Source organism: Scleropages formosus, chromosome 16, assembly GCF_900964775.1.
Source record: "Scleropages formosus chromosome 16, fSclFor1.1, whole genome shotgun sequence".
NCBI classification, from domain to species: Eukaryota; Metazoa; Chordata; class Actinopteri; order Osteoglossiformes; family Osteoglossidae; genus Scleropages; species Scleropages formosus.
In genome coordinates this window covers 18286000-18310182 of record NC_041821.1, presented here as the reverse complement: position 1 = coordinate 18310182, position 24183 = coordinate 18286000, and the positions used below count along the sequence as shown (strand labels likewise).

General features: G+C 41.6%; 1 protein-coding gene across 3 annotated transcripts in view; it reads right to left on the bottom strand.

The window, feature by feature from the left end:
* The window catches only part of LOC108933782 (AT-rich interactive domain-containing protein 4B-like), a 61318-nt gene that overhangs the window by 24556 nt on the left and 12579 nt on the right, over window positions 1–24183 (bottom strand). Inside the window, exons 3-9 of one of the 3 annotated variants that reach the window (XM_018751096.2) lie at window positions 20168–20278; window positions 11856–11921; window positions 11103–11193; window positions 9834–9913; window positions 9264–9355; window positions 3613–3757; window positions 2397–2476 (exon numbers count right to left, since the gene is read on the bottom strand). In XM_018751096.2, coding sequence (XP_018606612.2) covers window positions 2397–2476; window positions 3613–3757; window positions 9264–9355; window positions 9834–9913; window positions 11103–11193; window positions 11856–11921; window positions 20168–20278 — 665 coding nt within the window. Of the gene's footprint in view, window positions 1–2396; window positions 2477–3612; window positions 3758–4335; window positions 4352–9263; window positions 9356–9833; window positions 9914–11102; window positions 11194–11855; window positions 11922–20167; window positions 20279–24183 lie in introns of those variants that run through there. The other 2 variants (XM_018751097.2, XM_018751098.2) reach the window with 2 other exon arrangements.

Below are 24183 nucleotides of genomic sequence, written 5' to 3'. Positions count from 1 at the left end.
CCACACCACTTTTGCAAGAGCACTGGATCCACTCTTTGCTAACACGAGGAGGCGCTTTGACGGAGTAGCCAAGGCACAATATCCATAACAACGGTCGCACTGGACCCACAGAACCCGCCCTTGCACTTCATAAACAGCACCTCTCAGCTACCCACACACATGCCCATGATAAACCTGATACACATGCTTATACAGTATATGAACAGTGCTGTGTACCTTACTTTAAATCTGGAAAACATGACTTGTTACTTCAAAAAAGTATAAACTCCTTTGTATGATAGGTATCTTAATATTACGCTGAAAAGACAATTGATTTAATTCTCATTAAACAAAAATTTACATGAAATTCAACAAATGTAAGAAAACAGTAAAACTAGCACTGCTCAGTGGAGCACAGAAAGTTAATCAATACTTGCAACATTTTCAAGTAAATTAAGCTCTTGTTATTTACAAAATTAAATAAATAACAGGCATATAACAACAAGATCTGTAAATAGCCAGCAAGGGACGATATTACAATTTAAATTAGGCTGCAATGAAAACAGGGTTGGCCACGCGAAAGGCATTCATAAGCATAAAACAATATCCCCGACTGCATCCACCCACATGGAATCTTGGCCAATAAGCTCAGTGAAGTTCTGTTTCATATGGAATCATATTAAATTACATATTTCCTGCATGAAACTGTACCATGTGATAAATGTCATTCAAAAATTATTAAAAACATTACTGAAAATAAAAAAGGACCTACGCAAAGAGCTTCTATTTGTGCCAAGATGTCAATTTGAGTGGCAGTGCACAGCAGGATGAAACACAAAATAAACATTTTGTATGGTAATGAGACTAAACATCCTTTAATACACCAAGGGTTTTGAAAACTGTCTTTACTTTACTGGGCCTAGCATATATATATTGTGGCCACAGTTTTTTGATCACAATAATGAATGTTCCTGTGCTACATTATGCCATGTTTTCATCTGAACATGCAACATACATTCCTTAACCACACAATTTTTTTTCCTGTGGGTAAAAGTGAAATTCTTGTAGCCAACATCACCTTTATGTGCATTGAATACTGGAGGAAAATGTACACAGACAAGTAGATGGTGCATCTAGTTAGATTAGTTCATTAGGTCCGGCTCAACCACAAACACAACCCTGTCTATGACGACAACCAGCCACCAAAAGGCAATAAATTTTACAATAATGTGAATTACATTAATCCCATATGTTGTATGCGGAGGCACACTTCATAGCGTGTGAACATGGAAAATGAGTTAAGAATGAGTCGGGGGTAGCTGAAAGCATAGCAGTTTGAGCTGCTGCCTTTGGATGCAAAGGTCAGAGGTTTGAATCCCACCTCCAGCTGTAGTACCCTTGAGCAAGGTACTTATCCTAAATTGCTCCAGTAAAATTACCCAACTGTATAAAAAAGTAAGTGATTGTAAGTTGCTGTGGAGAAAAGTGCCAGCTAAATGAATGCATTTAAACGCAAGAATCAACCATCAACCCATCCCACTCAGGGATTCTTCCAAAACAGTTTCCTACTTATTTCTCTAATCACAATCCAAACAAACAGTGGTGGTCACACACGAGGTCACGATCTCTGATCGGTGGGGTGAATGCAGCAACAGTGTGTTTCCCAGCTGTCTGGCACTGCCTTCTACCTGCTGCAGATTAGAGGGCGCCTGAATGAGATTAACAGCTAATACAACACAACCGCTACTCGCTGCTCCAGCCAGTCTACAAATGGTCTCTGCTGTGGAGATCAGCTAATTAATCTATGTGGTACATTGGGTTTGTTCTTTATGCCAACCGAATCATTTTCAGGTACCCTTTGTTGGTACGGCTGAGTAGGATAAAATAAAGCGAGTTGCCCAATTTACTAGAAACAGCTGCATTCGCAACATGCTGCTCATACTGCCCCCCCCCCCCCCTTAAGGCATCCCCAGATAAATCAGCAAAATATTTTCCTTTCTTGCTCTCGCCTACATTCCAATTCCAGAAACAGCATAAGACAGAAAAAACACATATCTCTTAGAATTGTACATTCGTTTGGATTACATTACATAAAAGCTGACTTTGGATTTTCGCCACTGAAAGATTTGAATATTTTTACTTAAACCATTCCAAGTACCTTCCTCAATAGTGCAGCCGCTGGGTTCTGAAGCAGCAACATCTGTGTTTCAACCCAATGTCCTTAACCACTGTACTACTTGCTGCCTATTTTATATTCAGTCTGCGAGATGGACGAGGACCCTACACCCATGTCTTGCTCATTTAGGGAGTGTTCCAAAAATGGACGAATCCTCCCTTGGCAGAGCGAGCTTCTCCACATGAAGGACCATCATCCAGAGAGAGCTGCCCAGCGCCTGCACGCCCCATGTGTCACTTACAGTTTCCCATCTTTGAAGGAGCGCACGAGAACCGTGTCCTTTTTCATCGTCACCTCCTCACTGCAGTCCGGAGATATCACCTTCAGCAAGAAAAAAATAAGAGCACAATTTCATAAATTAGCAAGGCGGTTAACAACATTTTCCAAACGGTAAGAAAACCTGAGAAAAGAAACTAAAAATATTCACACTGCATTCATTAATAGCCACTTCACGACACATATTAAGCTATTTTGCCCCCACTGACCAGACTACACAGTGTGTAAACACAGCGTTACTTTTTTTTTTTGAATCTCACAAAAATGCATGTAAAGCAGAAGGACGCGTGGTAACTATAAGTCTGAAATTTAATTTGTAAAGGTGCATGAGTCACGAGAATTCCTATTACCAGGCAGCAGTGATTTAACTTTTTGAGGCATAATGCCAATGTTTCGAACAAAAGCAGCACAGATTTCAGTTATACAGAGGTATTTCAGAGAGGCAACTTGGGTTAAGCACACTGTTAAAGAGTCCAACAGCAGGACCCAAACACAGATGCAAATATTTTAACTTTTGAGTGATGAGCATAGATACTTAACCACTAAGAGTCTCATTAACTGTCTGTACGGTCAGTGACAGATGTGTTCTACTGCCCCACGTCCATTGATTCACTGTGGATCTAGAGAATGGAGACGAGCAAATGAGGACGGAATACTGAACCCACTCAATTCAGTTCCACTCAGTTCACTCCCAGGAAGACACATCAACTCGCTGTCACTCATGGGCCTTTTCGCCTTTATTACCCCCGTCCACACGAACAGCATAGCTGAGACAAATTAGCAGCTAAACTGCTTGTTTGCCCACATGAAAAAAATGCTCAGGGCTGAAGGGGTGGGGGCAGGCAATGGATTTTGTAAATGAGCCAAGCACAACAACCTAAAGGCATCCCCTTGCAGACTGGAGCTACATAATTAATGGGGAAGCAGGACAGCCCGGGTCCCTGGTGTTCCACACAATTAGAATGAGTTCTCCCCAACCTGGAGCGCAACGAGGCAAGAGATCAAACTAGAAATTAAAACTCACTACAGGATATTTGAGGCCTTAAATGCTGTATGTAAAACTCCAACTGCATCAGTGCACTGATGTGTCAGAGGGACCCTTAAATCTGAACCATCTTCACAATGTGCAACGTATTAAATAAGTCAAACAGCATGGAAGACTGATAGCAGTGACGACTCACCAGAGCTGGGTACCACGTTGTTCTTTTCCTTTCGCAGGGTCCAACACACTCTACACACACAACCTTCCCCAGCAGATCATCGTTCTGTGGCCTCTCAGCCTCCTCCTCCTCGCTGGAGGATGAAGATGACTCCTCTTCTTGACTACTGGAAAGAAGGCACGAGGAAAGCAAAGCAGTTTTAAGTTCTCAGCGCGTTCCCAGAGTTTAACATTACTTTAAGTGAGGATTTATCATAGTACTACCCCAGGTGCAAACTTTTTAATAAATGGAAACGGATAATCCACCAAAATGAAATAATGTTAACCTCCGAAAAATATCGGTGTACGTCCCTTTGCTGACCTTCACACTCTCGAGGTAAGTGCAATTATCATATTAGTCAACATAATGATTAACATCAACAAATATTTCCCAACAGTCTAGAACTTATTCCTATCATTATATGTTCACTCACATAAGTAAACACATTATATGTTCACTCTTGATGAATAACCTAAAGTACTTAAGACAAATGATGCCTATATTATTTTTTAAAATTCAATAATTGAGTTACTTTTAACTTCTATTAATTTTTACAGTTCTTTTCAAATATATAAAGTTAATATTTATGAGCATTAGCACAAAAAATGTTAGTCCATACACTTATAGTAACAAAACAGGACACCTGTTTAACTCTTACACAATTCAACTCTCATAATATAGTAAAAAAATCTTTATATATCATACCTATTCATATTCACATTTTTTCTTGAGTTCACTTGGAAGCAAACAAATTGGTTGTCAAACAAGGCGGGATGAAACTCAGCTCTAGCTCTGATTGGTCAGAACTTAACAGACTGATCTTACTGCTAACAGCCTTGGCCAATGAAATCAACAAAAGTCAGCTGACTGTAAAGAGACATTGTTAATAGTTCATCTTAAAAAGTTGCTTTAACAGACAATAACAGCTAGTGAAATTGATCAAAGAATATCATGGCTCATGTTAATACTGGCTTGATTATAAGGAGAGGAGGTTAAAACATTAAATTTGAAAAATTCAAATGTAACAAAACTAGGGTGATCGAAATGTAACGGAGTAAAAGTATTCCTTTACAATGTACTTGAGGAAAATAAAAAAGAATCAATGTCGAAAATTACTCAGAAAAGGAACAAAAATTGACTTGAGTACTGGTAACTAAGTAAATGGGTGGCACAATGAGTAGTGCTGCTGTCTCATAGTGCCTGGGTGGTGCAAGAGAACATGGGTTCGATCCCTGCTCAGTCTGTGTGGAGTTTGCATGTTCTCCCTGTGTCTGTGTGGGTTTCTTCTGGGTGCTCTGGTTTCCTCCCACAGTCCAAACACATGCTGTTCAGGTTCCCCCATAGTGTGTGTGTTCCACTGATGTATGGATGAGTGACCCAGTGTAAGTAGTGTATCTAGCAGTGTAAGTCACCTTGGTGAGTAAGATGTTTGGACTAGTAATACTATGTAGTATCCATTGTAAGTTGCTTTAGACAAAAGTGTCTAAGTGAAAAAATTTAACTTATTATTACATTACAGGTATATCTGTGACACTTTAAACAAGGGAAATAAGTTAACCTGCTCAATACATTCCTCTTTTTTACTTTGATGCACTTTACAGCTATTTGACAACTTGACAAGCAAATAAAAGTCATGTCTGACACCTTTATAAATTTCAGAAAATGGACAAGTCGAAAAAAACAGATGTCCATCTAAGAGAAAAAAGGCTCATCTTTGAAAATTTTTAACTCAGCTGTTCACAAGTGGAGGATCCAGAGCTGTGGGGTTTACCAAAACTAAACTAAAAAAGCATGAAATTTAGAACACTCTAATTCAGATTCCTGGAGTAAAAGTATAGACAGGGACACTTAAGGCAAGTGACAGTACAACAGGACATGGGAAGCACAGCTGAAAGTGAAATGGGAAATCTGTTTCAGACAACAAGGTAATGGGAAGAAGGAAGAAGAAAAAAAAAAAAAAAACACTAAAATGAAACTAAATAAAACATTACTGTCTTTTCTGAGAGGTCCCAGAGTATACTTTATAACTTCATGGTTGCTGTGCTTTATAACGCCATTTTATAACTATCATTGGAATATGGCGTACGGTCAGCTGGACATAACCTGAGAGTACTGGCCAGAATACACACACACACACACACACACACACACACACACACACACACACACACATTTTCAGAACCGCTCGTCCCTTACGGGGTCATGGGGAACCGGAGCCTAACCCGGCAGCACAGGGCGTAAGGCCAGAGGGGGAGGGGACACACCCAGGACGGGACGCCAGTCCGTCGCAAGGCACCCCAAGCGGGACTCGAACCCCAGACCCACCGGAAAGCAGGACTGCAGTCCAACCCACTGCGCCACCGCACCCCCCTTCTACTGGCCAGAATACACACACACACACACACACACACACACATTTTCAGAACCGCTTGTCCCATACAGGGTCACGGGGGAACCGGAGCCTACCCGGCAACACAGGGCGTAAGGCCGGAGGGGGAGGGGACACACCCAGGACGGGACGCCAGTCCGCCGCAAGGCACCCCAAGCGGGATTCGAACCCCAGACCCACTGGAGAGCAGGACTGTGGTCCAGCCCACTGCGCCACTGCACCCCCTCTGGCCAGAATAGTAAAATGTAAAAATGACATAAATACATGTTCTTGCTGAAGAGACAGAATTGATGGGTCATCGGTTATTATAGGCCACACTTATTACCGCTGCCAAACATCCTAATGCGATCAAGCCGCTCGCAGGCTGCAAGGTGAATCGTCACATCAACGTGCTGAGCCAGAATCTTACGCTATACCCAGATATCGCGTAGTGAGCGTGTACGAGATGTTTGCCATACAAGGCCAAGGATATTCTTCTACCTCTCTTCAAGTGCCGTTCAACTTTGTTGCGAAGAGAATGCTAGAGTCAACAAAATTAGATACTAACAGCAACAGAAAGACAAAAGACAATATAGATATGTGTGGAACTTTCTGAAAAACACACTAACCATTTAACCTATAAAGAGACAGATCACTCAGGTCTGACTTCTGACATCGATACTGGAGTAAGGAGACATCTGTTTTACAAACACCACACTTACTTACAGCACCTTGACAAGAAAGTGTTCTCCCAAAGCCATCCGGCAGCATTCGACTTATTTAAAGTGTCAGTAGCGCTAATCAACCGAACAATGGAGGAACAAATATAAGATGAGGGACAGTGAATCACAAAACAGATCCATCATTTAGGTCTCTAATGCTTCCTTCCTGTACTGCTTGTGAAGGAAGATTATTTTTAGGGTAAAACACCATGAAATGTTAAGAAAGCTGTCAAACAGACTATTAACGAAAGTATCACAACAAATTAGTAAGAAAAAAAAAAAAACCTACAATATTAGCATTGGGGGAAAAATTATATTTTTGAAACCGTAAAAGAACCAAGAAACATATTCAAATGAAATGTAATAAATACAGTGCGTGTGCAAGTAATACATTTTACGTAAATAAATACAAATTCAAATATGCGTGAGTACGTCAAGGCAAAAGTGAGCAAACGAAACAAAAATGGAGTAAAATGTAAGACGTCTTGTTAGACGAAAGCTCTTATCGCTGTTCTGCTTTCCTCTTCGTAGGATTACTGGAGGTCTGGGACGGAGCGAACGCAAGCTCTTGCCACTTCGTGCACGGCCAGGAACAATCTTTAGTTCGAGATGGAGAACAGCTGAACACTTTGTCTCAGACTTAAGCAGCAACTGGCAAGCTGGAGAAACTGCAGAAAGGATCTGTCCCTGGCGCTCTACCGGGTACACTGGGCACAGCACTGTCATTAAGACAGAGCCTAAAGCCAATATCTGCAGCATTTGGGCCCAAATTGAGAGATGGGCTTGTAGGACGCAGAGTGGGACTTTTCAGTTCAGTGCCAGAGCTCTCTGGTGCCCGATGAAGGCAAACACTGTCGGTGCGGTGCGCTGAACTGCCTGCTTTACCAGGCACTCGCCCAATGTCTGTCCATGCACACTGGAGCAAGCATTCGCGTCCAATGAATATTCACAGCACAGCACTCAAAGTGATCCAACACTGGGTGCGCTTTCACCTCTACGCCTAGAACATTTTACGAAGAAAAAAACGCCGTGCTGACAGTAACTGCCAATATGATATGCGTATTTCGGTCATTTGTAAACAACAACTCAAATCAGCAGAGGTTACGGCAACATTCGCAAAACACCAGGTAGGTTTTCATCTGACATTCGCATAAATTTATTTCACGGGGAAATTTAGCAGAGCACCAACTGTGGCAAAGTGATTCAAACCGGCTGATTTTTCAATGCATTTGTCATCAAAATAAACAACCTTTTTTTTTTTTTTTTTAACAGTATACAAGATGGAAGGGAAACTGCAAAGAACTGCAAACCCAAAAAAGGGCAACTCGTAATCGGAGCTAAATGTCAAATTATCATCATTAATGTATTGCTTAGCCAATGTTTTACCCAGAGTGTCTGAGAATATTTGATCCATTTATAGAGTTTGGAATTTTTACTGTAGTAATACAGGGTAAGTACCTTGACTAAGGGTACCACTGCAGGAAATGGGAGCTTGAATCAACAAGATTCAGGTTTCACACCTTGTCTTTAACTGATAACTATTGCCCCAGGTAATGCAAAACTATCCTAGAGTTCCATAAATGTATGTACTGACACCGATCTAAAACGAAAAGACGCAAGTCTAATAAACAATGTGTATCCAGGGCTCACAACCAAGATAAAAAAAAAAAAAATACACATTTTTTGAAAACTAAGATATTTTAAGGATTATTAATCCAACAAAACTGCCCTGGAGATTAACGACACAGCCTCCTTCACACATTTTGAAATGCACCACTTTGATGTTAACCTGACGGAAAAGACTGAGCAATCTCGGAGACTGAAGCTGACATCCAATATGTGCGGAAAGACGACAACAAAGATAAAAATAATCTTTATGCATGCTGAATCGCTGGGCCCTGTGCGTTCCCAGTTCAGGCAACACTGAGAAACTGACACTGAGCAATCAACACTCAACACAATCGGGAATTGGACAATAAATAAAAAATGCCAGCTGAGCTCTATAAACAGCTTCTTGCGATCTGACATTTTGCTGCCGACAATATTTTGCGGGGGGTTGGGGGGGGAATGTGAGGAAAAGGAAGAATATTCAAACCAAATAGCTCTGAACCGATTTAAATGTGCTACATGTACAACCAGATTTATGGGCTCTAGCATGTCGGGCTTCCTTTCCAGGCCCTGCTGTCAGCCATCTCTGCACTCAGACCTTAGGTAAGGGATGGAGTCAGAGCTTTGGCACATGACTCAGGCCAGCTGGTTGCGAATAAATGTCGCCACTGTGCAACAGGGCAGCGGGACAAAAAGAGGGACGTGCGGGAGAGTGCACAGCTTAACGAGGCGACATTCATACGACCATGTTTGCCAGCTGGGTGGCTGGATGGTGCCGCACACCCCCCACTTTTGCAGTCAACAGCAGATCCCTTATCCCTCAGTAAGTAGGCAATTAAAGGCAGGCAATTAAAGGCCAGTGCTTTTCACGGGATGACAGAATGGACGCCGTTTTTAAACTGGCGGAATGGGTGTCGGGGATAGCTGGTACTCACACTTGGTTGGAGCGCCTCCCACGGTTGCCCTTCTTCCCAATGACTGGCGTGCCAAAGTGCTCAGGGTTGGTTAGGGGAAGCTGGTCAAGTGTCTGGGAGAAAATGACACGAACGCACATTTAGCGGGAGCTATACTTTGGCACAGAATCCACAAAAACACGTGCAAAAGTTCTTTGCTCATTGGTCATCAGGCTTAAGTAGTACAGATTAAGCAACACTTTAAAACAGCAAACTTTACAATATCTGGAACACAAATTTTATCATAAATGATTATCCTGTAAGTCACCTTGGATAAATGCAAGCACTAAACGTACATACGCAAGGCGAGTGAGTAATGTTTTATTGGACATAAACTACAGATGTAAAAAATGCGGGATACATAGGAGCCTCGAATCTATACGTAAAATGTCGACCAAAAAAGAAACCGACATGGAAGTTGATGCCGCTGATAAGGAATTGCAACCATTAGAAGGAAAAGCTCAAATTGTAAAAGAAGTCGGAAAGAAGAATAGAGTTATAATGAAAGCGAAACCTAGTACTAAACGACTAGGAAAGGGCACTAGGACTCACCTCGCTCTCCGCAAAGTGCCGTGCTCCTTTCAGGCAGAGGGAGGACCGCCTCAGGGTCTTCTCATCGCCGTCATCGAACACTGCACGAAGGTTAGAGACATTCGGGTCACAGCCACAACAAGTGCGATCCGCGCTGCCATTTTGACGTTTTAAAAACGTCTTTGCAAGACTTGAGATGGAGAGGGCCAAAAAACAGGGTTGAAATGCAACCCCGAACATGCCTTCCTCTATTCTAACGGCACCTCAAGTCCGCCTAAATCAACAAACACGTCAAGAAGGAAAAACAAATACCTGCCAAAAGTTATTAAAGAGGCTAGGTAACAAAATTGCTGGACTTATGGGGCAGTACAGTTTTCACCAAGGGGCTTTTCTCCCCCTAGCACCCCCTCCCAAATCAGAGAGAACCCTCTTCCAGCTCAACACCTCATTTCACCCCCCAGGCATCCTCCACTGACCTGGAGGGAAAAAGCAGACCTCCGGGCCGGAACTGGCTGTCTGGTGGGAATGACTCACTTGGGAGTCGTTGGGGGGGTGAACTGTTGTTTCGACACCCCAGGGCTCAACTTTGGACACCGTGGAGCCCCTTTAACCTTTACAGCTTCAAAAGCAGAATCATATATTTTTGCTGGCTTTCTTTAAATTTCTCTCAGGTAAAAGTGACTAAATAAGTAAATGTGTTTCCAGCGAATCCACATGTTAATACTTGCCTTATGTGTCACTGAATTAGATTAAGTCTAGTTGGAAAAAAAAACTAACTTAAAAAGGGGTGTTCACTCCAAAACCATGGAAGCTGTGAAGTATACTGGGCTTTCCATTTTTCTGAGCTCAAAATTACTCATTCACCTCCGTCCTTCAGAAAAAATTCCCATAAATATCTCATTAATGTGCAATGAATTTACAATAATGAAAATATCATCGCTACATTTTTAAGAATATTTTAACCTTAAAATTTATGAGAATGCAGTACATCAAGTTAGTTTGTAATTGATTATTAAATATAATTGTCAATCTATAAAAAAGACTGCAGGGTGGTAGGCAGCAATTTTATTATATCTTCTAATAAACAGCAGCCCTGTACTTTGTGATACTGATGGATTCCAAAACATTATGTTAAAGTAGTAAAAGACATTACTTGCAATAGGGAAATCATTAAATTCTACTAAAATTTAATTATTCTAGCCAGGTTTCACGTGTGCAGACAAGCGTTCAGAGGATATTTTGCCAAAGAAAGACTAGGGCAACGGCATTAAAAGCACAGGCTGTGCTTACCAACAGTGTACAAACTGGCATCTGTTAGCTTGTTGATGGTCGCTTCCTGGTACACCCCATCCTGTGTTTTCACCTCCACAGCAGCTCCTACCTATGTTGAAAAATTTAATTGAAGCCAAGAATACTCACCATCTTTAGCTGTTTCCAAAAAAGAAATGGCGAGTGACATGTAAACAGAGACAGGCTTTGAGACAGAAGCTAGGGGGAAAAAAAAAAGCACTCGGCAAAAGCTTGTTAGAGCAAGGAAGAAGTGTTGTAAGAAGAAGCCTTAAATCTTCTCTGAGCGTTTCAGCGGAGCTGTGGCTCAAGAGCATCAGCTTAGCATGGCACCTTCCGATTCCGCCTCTGCATCTCGAGTAAGCACCTATCGAATCACGGGGCAGCACGACACCGATGGGTACGACTCCGCAAAGCATCTGTTGGAAGCGTCGCCCCCCTCCCCTTGTCATCTTAACAGCTCAGGAGGGTAAACGGCCAACGGTGCTGGACGTGGCTTACAGATGACCATGCCTGAGCAATCTGCTCCACGCTCCGAGTGTCTAGGTTATACGCTGTCAGATTACAGGCCCTGACAAGTCCGCGGTTACGAGGCTTGCCTGTTGCATGTCAACGGAAGAGGCACGGACTGCCCCTTAAGAGCCTGCGGAATAACAGCGTTTAGAGATGCACAGAACGAAACAGCACTCTGAACTTTGACGACTGCTGAAAAGATACTTAATCAGGGCTTTAATAGGCAATGTGCCCCTCCCTTACCTTCAGGGGCCCTCTGATGTACTCGTCGTGTATCTCCACCGTCGTCAGGTCCTGTTTAAAAGTCACCTGAAGGAGAAAGCAGGACCGTTCGTAACTAAAACAAATACAGTCAACTCTCGATTTAGGCAAGGGCTGCCCTCCAGAAGGGGGCATGTAAGGTGAAAAACGTGTAATGTCAACATGTTTTTCCCATTACAAGTAATGGCTAATGCCACAGATGCATCTCGCAGATGCGTAAACAGCACCACGAGTGCCTAATTTACCCAATTTTCATGTTGTTCAGCCTTAGCATTCAGTGGAAAACAGAATGAAAACACCAAGAATAAACAAAATATGCCAGTAATAATCATAATATAAATGCAGTATATAATAATAACAACACAATACCAAAGTTAAGTAGAGAACATAAAGTGACATTCAGTAAACTTCCAGCAAACCTTTGGTCAACATTCATCATCAGAACCGCTTGTCCCATACAGGGTTGCAAGGAGCCGGAGCCTAACCCAGCAACTCGGGGCGTAAGGCCGGAGGGGAAGGGACACACCCACGATGGGACACCAGCCCATTGCAAGGCACCCCAAGCGGGACTCGAACCCCAGACCCACCGGAGAGCAGGACTGTAGTCCAACCCACTGCACCACTGCGCCACCGTGCCACTACGCCCCCTCTGCTTGGTCAACATTTTGACAGACTATTTCACGCAAACGAATGCAAACACAACTGAGCCTGGAAAGCACAACACTGCTCAGGACACAGAAGCAGCAAATCAAACACTGTAAGCGTGTGCAATTCCGTAATTTCGACAAGTCTGCATACGTTGAACCATAGCTTTGTTAAATGTGGGGTGCGTTATTGCAAAATCTCATAAGTCAAGAGTTGACTGGACAGACGTTGCCTCTTCGCCAACTAGAGAAGCCGGGCCTATTAGTCCCTTCCTAACGCACTGTGTCAGCGGAAGTACAAACGCTAAACTTCACAGCTATGGGCACGCACTGCTTGTTTACAAGCAATGTCCCACACTGCGCTGGAACACAGGATTTTCACATTGCACTTCGGTGTTATTCTCATAACTGAAAGCATAAAACAAAATGGCAGCTTCAATTTCTTATTTTCAGCAGTTCGATTTCATTTCTGACGCTCCTTTTCGGGCGCACCACGCGCTCCGCGGTACGCCGGCGCCCGAGCCGTCTCAAACATTTTCTCCCAGCCTGAGCTGGAAAAATCGGCTAGTTTTCATTTGTAGGGGAAACAAAAGCGAAACGGGAGGACAATTTTCTGAAAACCATGAGTGCAGTTAGAAAGACATAATAGCTGTGTTATTCCTTTTAGCTCTTAACTCGAAATGCAATCTTTAAAACCACACCATACAGCAATTGCCTCCAGTACTTTACACCTCCTTCTTAGACAAGCGTACCTCAAGCGGTTATCCCAACAGCCCCTGAAGTCTACAAAACGGGAAAGGAGAGACTGATAGCACCACCCCGAGCGACGTTTTTACAGGGTTTTTACAGCAACGACGCGTGCGGCCTGGATGCGAATCAGTCCTAGCCTCAAAGTTTCTTGTCAGCCGGACGTTGTTATGCGGAACCGCAGGAGGGAGGCCCTCTTGGTGCCCTTCCAGACACCGTCCGGAAACATCGATTTCCCGACTTTGAATTTAAACTGAAACGTCACTCGAAGGAAACTACTTACTTCACAGCGGCACTCTACGTTTTCATTAAAATAATAACAATGGCAATAATTTCCACTAATAAAGTCAGCTGGACTGGTGGCTGGAGTCATTTACTGATATTTTTTTTCCTTTTCACTGGTAATTGCAACAAGTCCTTCCAGCTTGTCATTTCCTCCCCCTAATTTTCTTGAACAGCAGCTCCACAGTGGTCAAAATAACAAGTGGTAAAAATAAGCTCTTTAAGCTTCCACTCTGAAAGCAAACAAGTGACACAAAAGTCTGGTCAAGTTAACTACGCTGGTAACACCTCCTTGTAAATAATGAGAATTTAAACATGTATACAGTATTACACACATATATATATATATATATATACATGCATATCTAATGTATATTAGGTATTCTTGTTATCATAATGCAATTATTATTACCACCATCATCAAAATTTCCACAAAGGCTTAGCTGATGCTTTTCTTGAAATGACTTACACCTTCACATTTACATGTATTCATTCAGCAGATGCTTTTCTCCAAAGCAACGTACATCTCACAGAAAATACAATGTGTGTATTACATCAGCAGAAAGAGAGAGCGTTTAAATGTTAAATGACCCTATAAATTGCCCATAGTATGTGGCTGTGTTTGAGTATATGTTTGACCACCCTGAGATGGACTCATATCTGTACCCCCTTTGCGCTTAGCGATCCAGGGATAGACTCCGGACCATCACGGCCGTGACCATGACAAGGTGTACACAAAAGTGAGCGAGCGAACGCTTTCAGACACACTTGAAGCGAAATACCTTCTCAAAGGCACAACAAGAGGGCTCCCCGGAGGGGGGAACGAACCAGTGACCTACCTTGACGTACATGTTGCTATGACCACTCTTACTACAGTACTTTCTACCACATAACATAAATACCGAGGCAACACGGCAATAATGAGTTCCCGACTCTTTATTATCTAAGCTGTGTACCGTACTGTAATAGGACTCCAGACATCTTTCACCACAGAGCTGAAACATGTTTCTGAAAGCACAGTGCAGATTTAATGAGCCTTCCTACCAGCCCAACCTGAATAATATTTCATGAATTTAATTGAAATACTAATTGCACAGGAAGCACAACTGTAAAGCTGTATAACATTTATTGATGCTGAAGCAGACTTCAGCTCCTACAGCTATATTACCATTATATTGCCTCTGAAGAGTACAGGGCAGTAATGATGTAGAACACAATCAGTGTCCTGGCCATCTGCACCGGTGACATTAGGACATATGGCTGCAGACCGAGCAATGCTGTTTTATGCTAGGGTTCGTGAAGATGTTTCTTGTGCCATCTTGTCCTGTCCTCTTGGAACATGAGACATCTCAAACCACCAGCCAAGACCAGTTATCCTACCTAATATCCTCAGATATAACAGATGCAACTCAAATAGGTAATTTCTTTGTAAGCAGAAGACACTGCGGAAGAATTGCAAAAACTGCAAATCAGGTAGTTCAGCACAACAGTTTGGTTAAACTAGCAGTGCATAGCTCTGGTCCTGGACACCTGCAAGGTGTGCTGGTTTTTGCTCAGTCTCATCTTTCATTGCTTTATCGAAGTATGGTGGAGCGTCAAATTATGCAGAGATTGTCACAGCGCACAAAGCCAAAAAACTAGATTCAAGCTGTTCACCAAAATAAACCTTATGACATAGGCAAACAACATACACAAAACATAATAGTACACACCCACACAATGTGTGCAATCGCTTGTCCCAAGCGGGGTCGGGGTGAGCCGGAGCCTAACCCGGCAACACAGGGCACAGGGGACACACCCAGGACGGGACGCCAGTCCGCCGCAAGGCACCCCAAGCGGGACTCGAACCCCACGCCCACCAGAGAGCTGGACCCGGCCAAACCAACTGCACCACCATGCCCCCCCCAATAGTACATAAGCATAGTTATTATATTACAAATAATTTCATTATATTTTATTATAATAACAAATATGAAAAACACTAAAAATTAAAGAAAAAAGCAACTTATACTATATACCTAACACACATAACACATTTACACAGAGAAAGAGCAAGATGATGAGGGGTACGACAAGTTACTTAGGACAGGGTTTATGTAGTTCAGTAACTCCATTAAGATTTGGTAGATTCAGAAGTGCCATTCACACAGAAACCTTTTTTTTGCATGTTTCCCTTAATTTTTTTTTTTGGAGGGGTTGGACATCCATGTAAAGTTAAGACTCTTAATCAGTCAAATGTATGTACATTTATTCATCAAGCTGACACTTCACTTCAAAGCAACTTACAGTGTTGAGGTTACAATTATTTACCCATTTATACAGCTGGGTAATTTTACCAGAACAATTTAGAGTAAGTACCTTGCTCGAGGGTACTACAGTCAGAGAAGGGATTGAAGCTGCAACCTTTGGGTTCAAAGGCCATAGGACTAACCACTACACTACAAGCTGTCTAGCACCTACAACTCTATTACCATTATATTGCCTCTGAAGAGTACGTAAGTATGTAAAAAGCAACTGCACTGTGATTTACAGGATGACAAGTAACCTCATTTGGAACTTCAGATGTCAAACCAATACTAGTAAAACTGTGTAATGTCATCCTCAAGAACTGTCCCCTACTGGAATGGGAACATCCCTGGGTTAATTAAACACAACTAAGGCAGAATATCGAAATGATCCAAAAACTACAGCAAACTGAAAGGTTTTCAAGAAGGCGCATCAACAATAGGAGAACAAAAGCAAAGTCCATCAGACAAACCGTGACAATGACTGCAGTTATTTCACTTGGCAGGCGTCGCCGAGCAAAATGTTTGCAGTTGTTCTCTAACCAGTCAGCATCGCCACAATATCACGGCTGTCCTGGTAATTATGGCCTATCCCCCAGAAGCAGCAGTAGCCCGAACTAGGCAGCCACGAGGACAGCATGCTGTGTCACTTCGGGATAGGCCTGTGCTGAATGACGGTACCCACTAGACAGCCTGCTGAACAGGCCCAGAGGCCTTGAAATGTGTCTGGCGGTCACACACCATTGACCGGAGAACATCTGCGCTACAGCATCTAAACCACAAGCTCTAAATGTGCAGTTTGTACCTTCACCTTTCAATTCCTGTGTGTAAGGGGTGAAGTTCTGTCAGTTAGACAGTGGCAGGAGGATTTCTATGAGGAGTCAATAAGGCGGTACCCCAATCAATCTACTCTTCGTCATCGATTCAGTCTGTGTGAGTTATCTTAGCCGTGGCTCTTGGTTTCTCAGAGTGTAAATGAAAATTACGGCGGCCAAAGGTCACGGTACATCTGGGCGAGCAACAAAAGTGGGATCGTTCAACTGGGCTCAAGGATGGTGATGATCAATGATGATAAAAAGATTCTTTGTTCAAAACAAGATGCCTTTTTTTTATATATCAAGGGTGGCTGACAATATAGTGGTTAAGGACATGGACTTGGAAATGTGGAAAAAAAAAAAAAAAAAAAACGCACACACAATGAAAAAGTTTGACCTGAAAATATATCGCATTGTTAGTAATGATAATCAGATCTAAAGAAATACTGAGTGAAATTTCCTCTCTCAAACTAAACAGATGTTTTTATAAGAATAAAAAAAATTAAAACATTTTTCATAGAATTAGAGGAAAGCAAGTATACATAATAAAGAGATACAATACCTGCCAGCAATCTGTCACATTATCACCTCTTCTGAGCCGATTATAAAATGATTTATAAGCTTCAGACTGCTGTGAAGCTTTGCAACAATTATATCTGAAATTAATGTACTTTTAAGACTGCTGTTCTAACTTTTACATTGGATTTGTACCATTGTGTATGTGCAAACTTTGACTTACACATATGAAATACTACACCATTACTACTACAGAGCAATTAACACACATAATACAAATCTTATGAATAGATTAAAAAGTTATCAAGGTAGTAAATATTTCATGTAATCTCAGATATGTCATTCTGAATCATAAATATTGTTATATAAGAGACTGAACAAAGTAAGGACAGTACTCTTTCATGAAGTATACATATTTTGTTTATATTTAAACAAAAGTTTGTGTTCTATTAAAATAGAAAAAAAAATTTAAATAGAAATTTGAAAAATTTTATTTCAAAATAGACGGTCTGCATACATTTTACAGATGATTTGTCTGCTGAATTGGTTAAATTAAACAAAGCTAACACACCACGGAAGGAACTGTGAAAATACCTGAAATAAAATGTACTGTAAACATAGTCAATGGTGAAAACAAAATATTGCATAATAAAATTGGGTGTCTTCAAACTCCAGGCAGGGCAACACCCCTCGGTGGGTCACATTGCACTCATCATAAAACTAATGTTCACCTCACCAACTACAGTATTTTTCTCTTTTAAAAACACAACTATAAATACGTAAAAAAATGGAAAAATGTTTTGTCTCCTCCATCACACAACAAGAAAAAGCTGACGGGGTGATGAGTTAACCCTGTTCCGTGAGGGACAGGAGTATTTAAACTGGTAACAACACGTTATATTAACACCAACCCAAAAAATACAAAAGAAAGCTCCCTAACAGCTTAAAAAAGTGAATAAACTCCTTCATGAGAACTGTCAGTAGAATTCCAGCAAAAATATGGAGACTGAACGAAAATGCAAACATTTTAAGACAGCTGTGAAAAAACCTAACATGACCTTCAAGAAATATAGAGCTCAACATTAGAAATATGTATGAATGTTTTATTTCATCCATACTTAACAAAGACACAATGATTTTGTACCAAGGTTTCTCTCTACGCTTCTAAACTCGAAAAATAAGACACAGAAAACATACTACCCCACCTACTCCAGTCCCATCTTCCACAAGTGATGGAAAACAGACCATTTTCAAAATATGCTGTAGCTTTCTGTAATACCCTTCCCAATTTACCAAGTGGAAACTGAATAGTAAATCACTGCCAATCTTTTAATTTTATTCCTTCTCCTTTTTGCCTCCCTGCTTAATAATGGGCAACGACCCACTAAAGCACCCATTCGGACTCAGGAGGGGGGGCACTGGCATGCGCCTTGGGCACTTTCAGCCACCTGCTTTTTCATTTTAGAGATCTGATGGAAGAAGCTCTGAGGAGACCCCACATGTACCCTGTGAGTACCACAGGGGTTACTCTAACCTCTGCCCTGTGAGAGAGAGAACCTCAACCGTCTTACCCACCGTGAGTTTTCCGAGTCTCCTCACCACAGATGAATAGTGTAACAGTGGGTATTCAAACTGAGGAAAAGTCTGAAAATGTTAAATAAAAGTAGTAACAATAAAAGCATAATAATAATAATGATAAGAGTAATTAATGACACTGCTAACATAGACAATTATGCTTTCTTCAGCATGTGTCTCCATTCGAAGGAATTTCTGGAGGCAGCAACTTGCATGTTCTCTGCATCTTGCCGACAGGATGCGCTTTCCAGTTGTGCAGCTGATGAGACAGTAAATCAACTTGGTGCCAAACAGCTTGGGGTAGATGAACACTTTCATGAATGGGGAACAAGAGCTTTAAACAGCAGGAGGAGATGCCATCCCTTACTGTGCTGAATTACATTTCAGATTTGTCTTTTTTGGCTGGCATAAGTAAGGACACAAAATCTGTGCCTTTCAACACCTACTTTTACCACGTGGCAAATATATTTTAAGCGGCATTTAAATTGTAAATTTGTCCTATAAATAAATCAAAAGCAGCAGGCAATCTGCTCAGCCACACAGTTAAAATTTTGTTATAATTCACTGACATGATGAGTTACTCTCTGCGGTTTTAATTCAATTACACATTCATTTAATGATCTCCTGCTCATGTGATAACTCAGAAGATACCGATTACTAAGAGGCTTCAAACAAACAAACAAACCAGAAATTTAAACGAAAACCAAGACTTAAGTGCAGGTTTCAGATCTCCAGGACAAAACTGGATACAGTCCAAATACTAAATTTAATATTTTTCTTCTACAAAAAAATGGCAAAACAGTATAAGGACAAAGGGAATAAAGCCTTGCAATCCCACATTTTATATAAATTAACAACTTATTACAATCCAGTTTAAGCACAACTACCCTGTTTAAAGGCAGTCATTTTCAGACTCTGAACTACATTTAGAAACCATCCCAAAGTTATCCTGCTTTGGCAAACTAGATGAAGCTGAGACTGTGCTCACGAGGGCCTAGATACCGCGCTGCCTCCGCTTCACCCATCGTGAAGGAGAGACGAGCGGGGACCCCGAAGGGTCGAAGAGCTTCCCCGAAAAAGATTTTGATTTTTAAATTGCTGCTTCAGCCAGGCCAGGTGTCGGAGGAAATGGCGTCAATGCTGTCTCCCAGGTAGGCGCTGGACAGAAGCTGGGAGGGATGCAGATACACTTATTTTTTGTGTCTGTACTGTGTCAGTGCGGAGTTTTAAAATTTTTTTTTGTTCCGTTACCCCCAACTCCTGTTTCTTGTCTATAAGCACGCCTGGGAGGTGACAAACTGGACAGACCACAAGTCGATATGAAAGAGAAGAGCCTTGAATATCTTAGGGGAAGCTTTCCTGCAAAGGCCCTGCTGAGTCGAGATCTCGGACGGCTGAAACCAGATGAGCGTGGCGAAGCGGGAGCTTACCTTCGCTTTGACCAGCCGCTTGGCCGTTTTGATCTTGGCCTCACAGAAGGCCCCCCTGTATTTGGCACTGACGTCTGTGCCGACTGTTAGGTACGGGGGCTCCTCCAGCGTCTGTCAAGAAGAGGTTGCACAAGGAGGGAGAGAAAGAAAGAGAGAGAGAGAGAGAGAGAGAGAGAGAGAGAGAGAGGACACAGTCATATTAACACACTACAGGACACACACACAGATTCACACAGCTTCTTTTTCATTGAATCCATCCAGAAGTAATGCAAAGCAAGTACAGCAGCAGTTGCTTAACGGCTGAGGCTGACCTACATGTTCCTTGTTCGCCATCTGAAAATAAGCGACCGATTCAAAAGGCTAAGCTAAACGACAGGACGAGCGGGCCAAGCGGTATCACCCAGTGCTGCCGCGTACTGAGGTTAATCTTCATGTAGCTGGTATACAAGAACATAGCTCTGCTGCAGAGAAGAATCTGCTCCTTTGAGGGATGCTGTCATTCCCAACCTTGGTTTGAATTCCCATTACAATTCATAACCTCTGATGTAAAAATTACAGTAACCACAAAGCCCAACATGAGAGAGTTATTCAAGGAGGAAAAGGATTGCTACAATATATAGATTAGAAAACATTTTACCCATTTAAGATGGGTATTGTTGATGCAATTAAAATTCTCTTCCAGAACAAGTATTTATTGATTGATTAAAATTAAACTATGTATTTGGTTACTACTACTGCTAAATCAACTACAACAAATTAATCAACATTGTTTTAAGAATATAAAACATTTTAAAGCGCAGCTTGTATTTAACAACAGGCCAGAACCAAACAAAAGGGGAAAAACTAAATCACAGAAACGAATGAAATCACTGCAGCACACTCTGAAACAGAGGTGTCCAACCAAGGGTCACAATCATTACTGTGGCCGGGTCTGAGGGCCACAGACACAGAAGTAAAAAGTAAGGGACATGTTAAAACTTTTTTTGTAATTTATTTAAGCATGGAGTGTGTTCAAGATCATGAGTGCGATTATAATTCTTGTGCGATTCAATACATTTTATAGTTTTTTTCTTGGTAGGTACAGTAATCTTACAGATTTTGTCGTGGCTCGCATTACGTGAAACGGCGGTCCGCATGCAGCCCTTAGGCAACACGTCGGACATGCCTGCTGTAAAATACACCGAAGAAAAGTTCAGTTCCTAGCCAGCAAACCCTCCCCAATCCATCAGCCCTCCACAGACCACTTTCCACAGGCTGACATCATCCGACTCATGAAAACGCGAGCGACAGTTTTCTCTTGTTTTGAGCAAACCAGCAGCGTGGTCAGCTTCCCCGACTCTCAGCGCCGGCTCGTAAACATAAGACTTCCTTCACGAGTGATGCTTTCTTTTAAAGGAATCACTTGAGTCACCGAGAAGGCAAAGCTTGGCAAGCTGCATTTTTATTGAATGGACACAGCACACCAAACTCCCGAAATACTACACCTCAAACAACACATTAAACTGAATCCCAGACTAACGGCATCTGAAAAATATTTAAATTGTGGCCAAATCCTAAACAGTCAGTTACTCAGCAACCGAAGTAAAAACACCTTGTCCACAACTGCTTAAAAGTAAAATAAATAAAAGGAATAGATGCACACATATGCAGTGTGTGAATGTATATATATATAGAGAGAGAGAGAATTTCCTTGAGTTATAATCAGAGTAGGAGTCAGACAAATAAACTACTCTCAGCTTTTGCAACGTCTGGGTAATTCTGAGTCTACCGTCCCAAAGGGCACTACAGTGTGTGGCTGTGGGCTGGTCCTGTTTGGCCTGATTCCTGGTCCCTGGTCCCTGTACGCAGCTGCCCCTGTAAAAGCTGCTGGAAGACGAAGGCTGTCCAGAAAACATGCCCATGATTTCCTCCACTGACAATGCCCCGAAACTGCACTTGTGGTATAACTGGAAACCGTCCCAAGCAGAAGTGTTGTTTTTAGACCATTTGCTGCCGGCACGTTCATTTTACATTGCTCCATTGATGGCCTGCCGTAGAGCAGTCCTTAGAAGCTCCCGAAAGAAATGGCTGTTTCCGCCTCTGCTGCAGATTGTACCAGCCCGGTGTCAAACGAAGAGCTTGCAGCATGAATGAAAGGGATTAAGACTCAAATGAGAGCAGGCTGGTTAGGTTTACTTTTCTTCCTGCAGCTTTAGCAATCACAGTACAATCTTTAGAGGATATTTCCAGACACATCTTGGCTATGTTCTTCATCTAAGGCATTCTGAGCACTCCAATACATTTACTCTGGGAATGTGACAGGATACAAGCTTATGGAGCAACGTTTGTTCATCTAATTAATTAAAAAAAATAAAAACAAAAACAAAAAAGTTTATTTGCCCCACCTCCTCATGAACACTAGGTCTTTTCACAAATATATGGCTCGCACAAACATTTCTTTTTCTTCCAATAGAGAAGTTAACACTCACCCTGTAGGATAACTTGAATGGATTTTGAAAGATCTCGTCTCCTTTTTAGAACTTAATGCCACTTAATGCCATACATGACCACCCCTGTTTAATATTGTAACCCTTTGCCTTTACATATATATATAAAAAATATATGTTCTTGTGACACAGTCCTGTTCTACTTTAAATCAAGAAAATAACACATTGTTCGAAATAACTCAATGCTCCAGTCAGGTGGGAAAATACATGCCGTCGTTCTCCGCACATAAATTAGGGAAGTCACTCAGTCACACATCAGCATGTGTGAGGAAATGTTATGACAGAAAAATGGTCCCTCCTACTTGATATTTGAATTCACTGAGAGTCTGACAATGGTGTCACTGCTTTACGAAACCAGGCAAAACTGCAGATCAGTGTATTATAGTAATATAGTGTATGTAATTCTATCTGTGCTGGAGCAGATGGCAGAGAAACGGTGCTCTTGTAAACATCAACCACTGGTTCACTTTTGTACACATAGTAGTCATGAGGGAGCATAATTAAAAAGAGAAGGCTACCTCATGTAAACCGTTGCCACTTTTGGCTAGAGGAAGAACTACTTTCCAAAAAATAACAACCTGACCCCACAGGATAGAAGTTTTGCTGATGGCTAGGTATTTAGAAGCTTTTCACTACTCTTTGTGGATACTTCACAAGGGTACTTCCAGTTCATAGCTCCACTTCTGTCATAATATTGACCTGTACATGCCGGTTTGAGAAAAACTACTGCTGCTGATACACTGCTCATCAGCACAGGAATACAGTGACACAACACATCTCATACGTTTTTTGTAAATGTGTTTGCAAAAATAATTTTTTTAAAAATTGCACATGTGCATCTGTGTGTCTGGCTGTTGATGAAAACACTTGTTTACCCCAAGTTGTACATCACTTTGCAGATAAAAGCATCTGCTACATGAATAAATGTAAATGTGTCTGCGACTAAGCATTTGCTGTTGAGGAATTCATTTTATTCCTGTAAACTGAAGTGGAACACCACATACATAAACTTACCTCACAGAAAAAGTGCATAAGTTCAGCTCTATGAAATTTTATTCAAAAGTGACACATAACATGTGTTCTAGGACAGTGCTTCATTTAAATGTTGAAGTTCATTCAAAATGATAGTAAAGGGGAAAGAAAACCCTAGCCATCTGCTCATTTGTAATGTTTTTAAACAAGTTGTAACAGCGATTTAATAAAAAGGATATTCACTAAAAAGCTATACTCCTCTAATCCAACTATTGGTAGCAAAGATTAACAAGCTGCTTGAAATGGTAATTAATACAAAATAAAGAGATTTTAAACCCAGATTTAAACCCTTACAATCGATGTATAGAAATTCCATAATCCTTAGGGCAAAAAACGTATTGTTAGAGCAGTAATTTGCTGAGGTTTCTGAAGCTGCACCAGAGAAAGATTTCCTGTAATACATCTTGGTTTTCCGAAGTTCGTTACTCATCCCAGAAATAAGAACACGCAAAGAACCCCAGAATGAGGCTTTCTTCTGGTTCTCTGGAGTATGAGGGC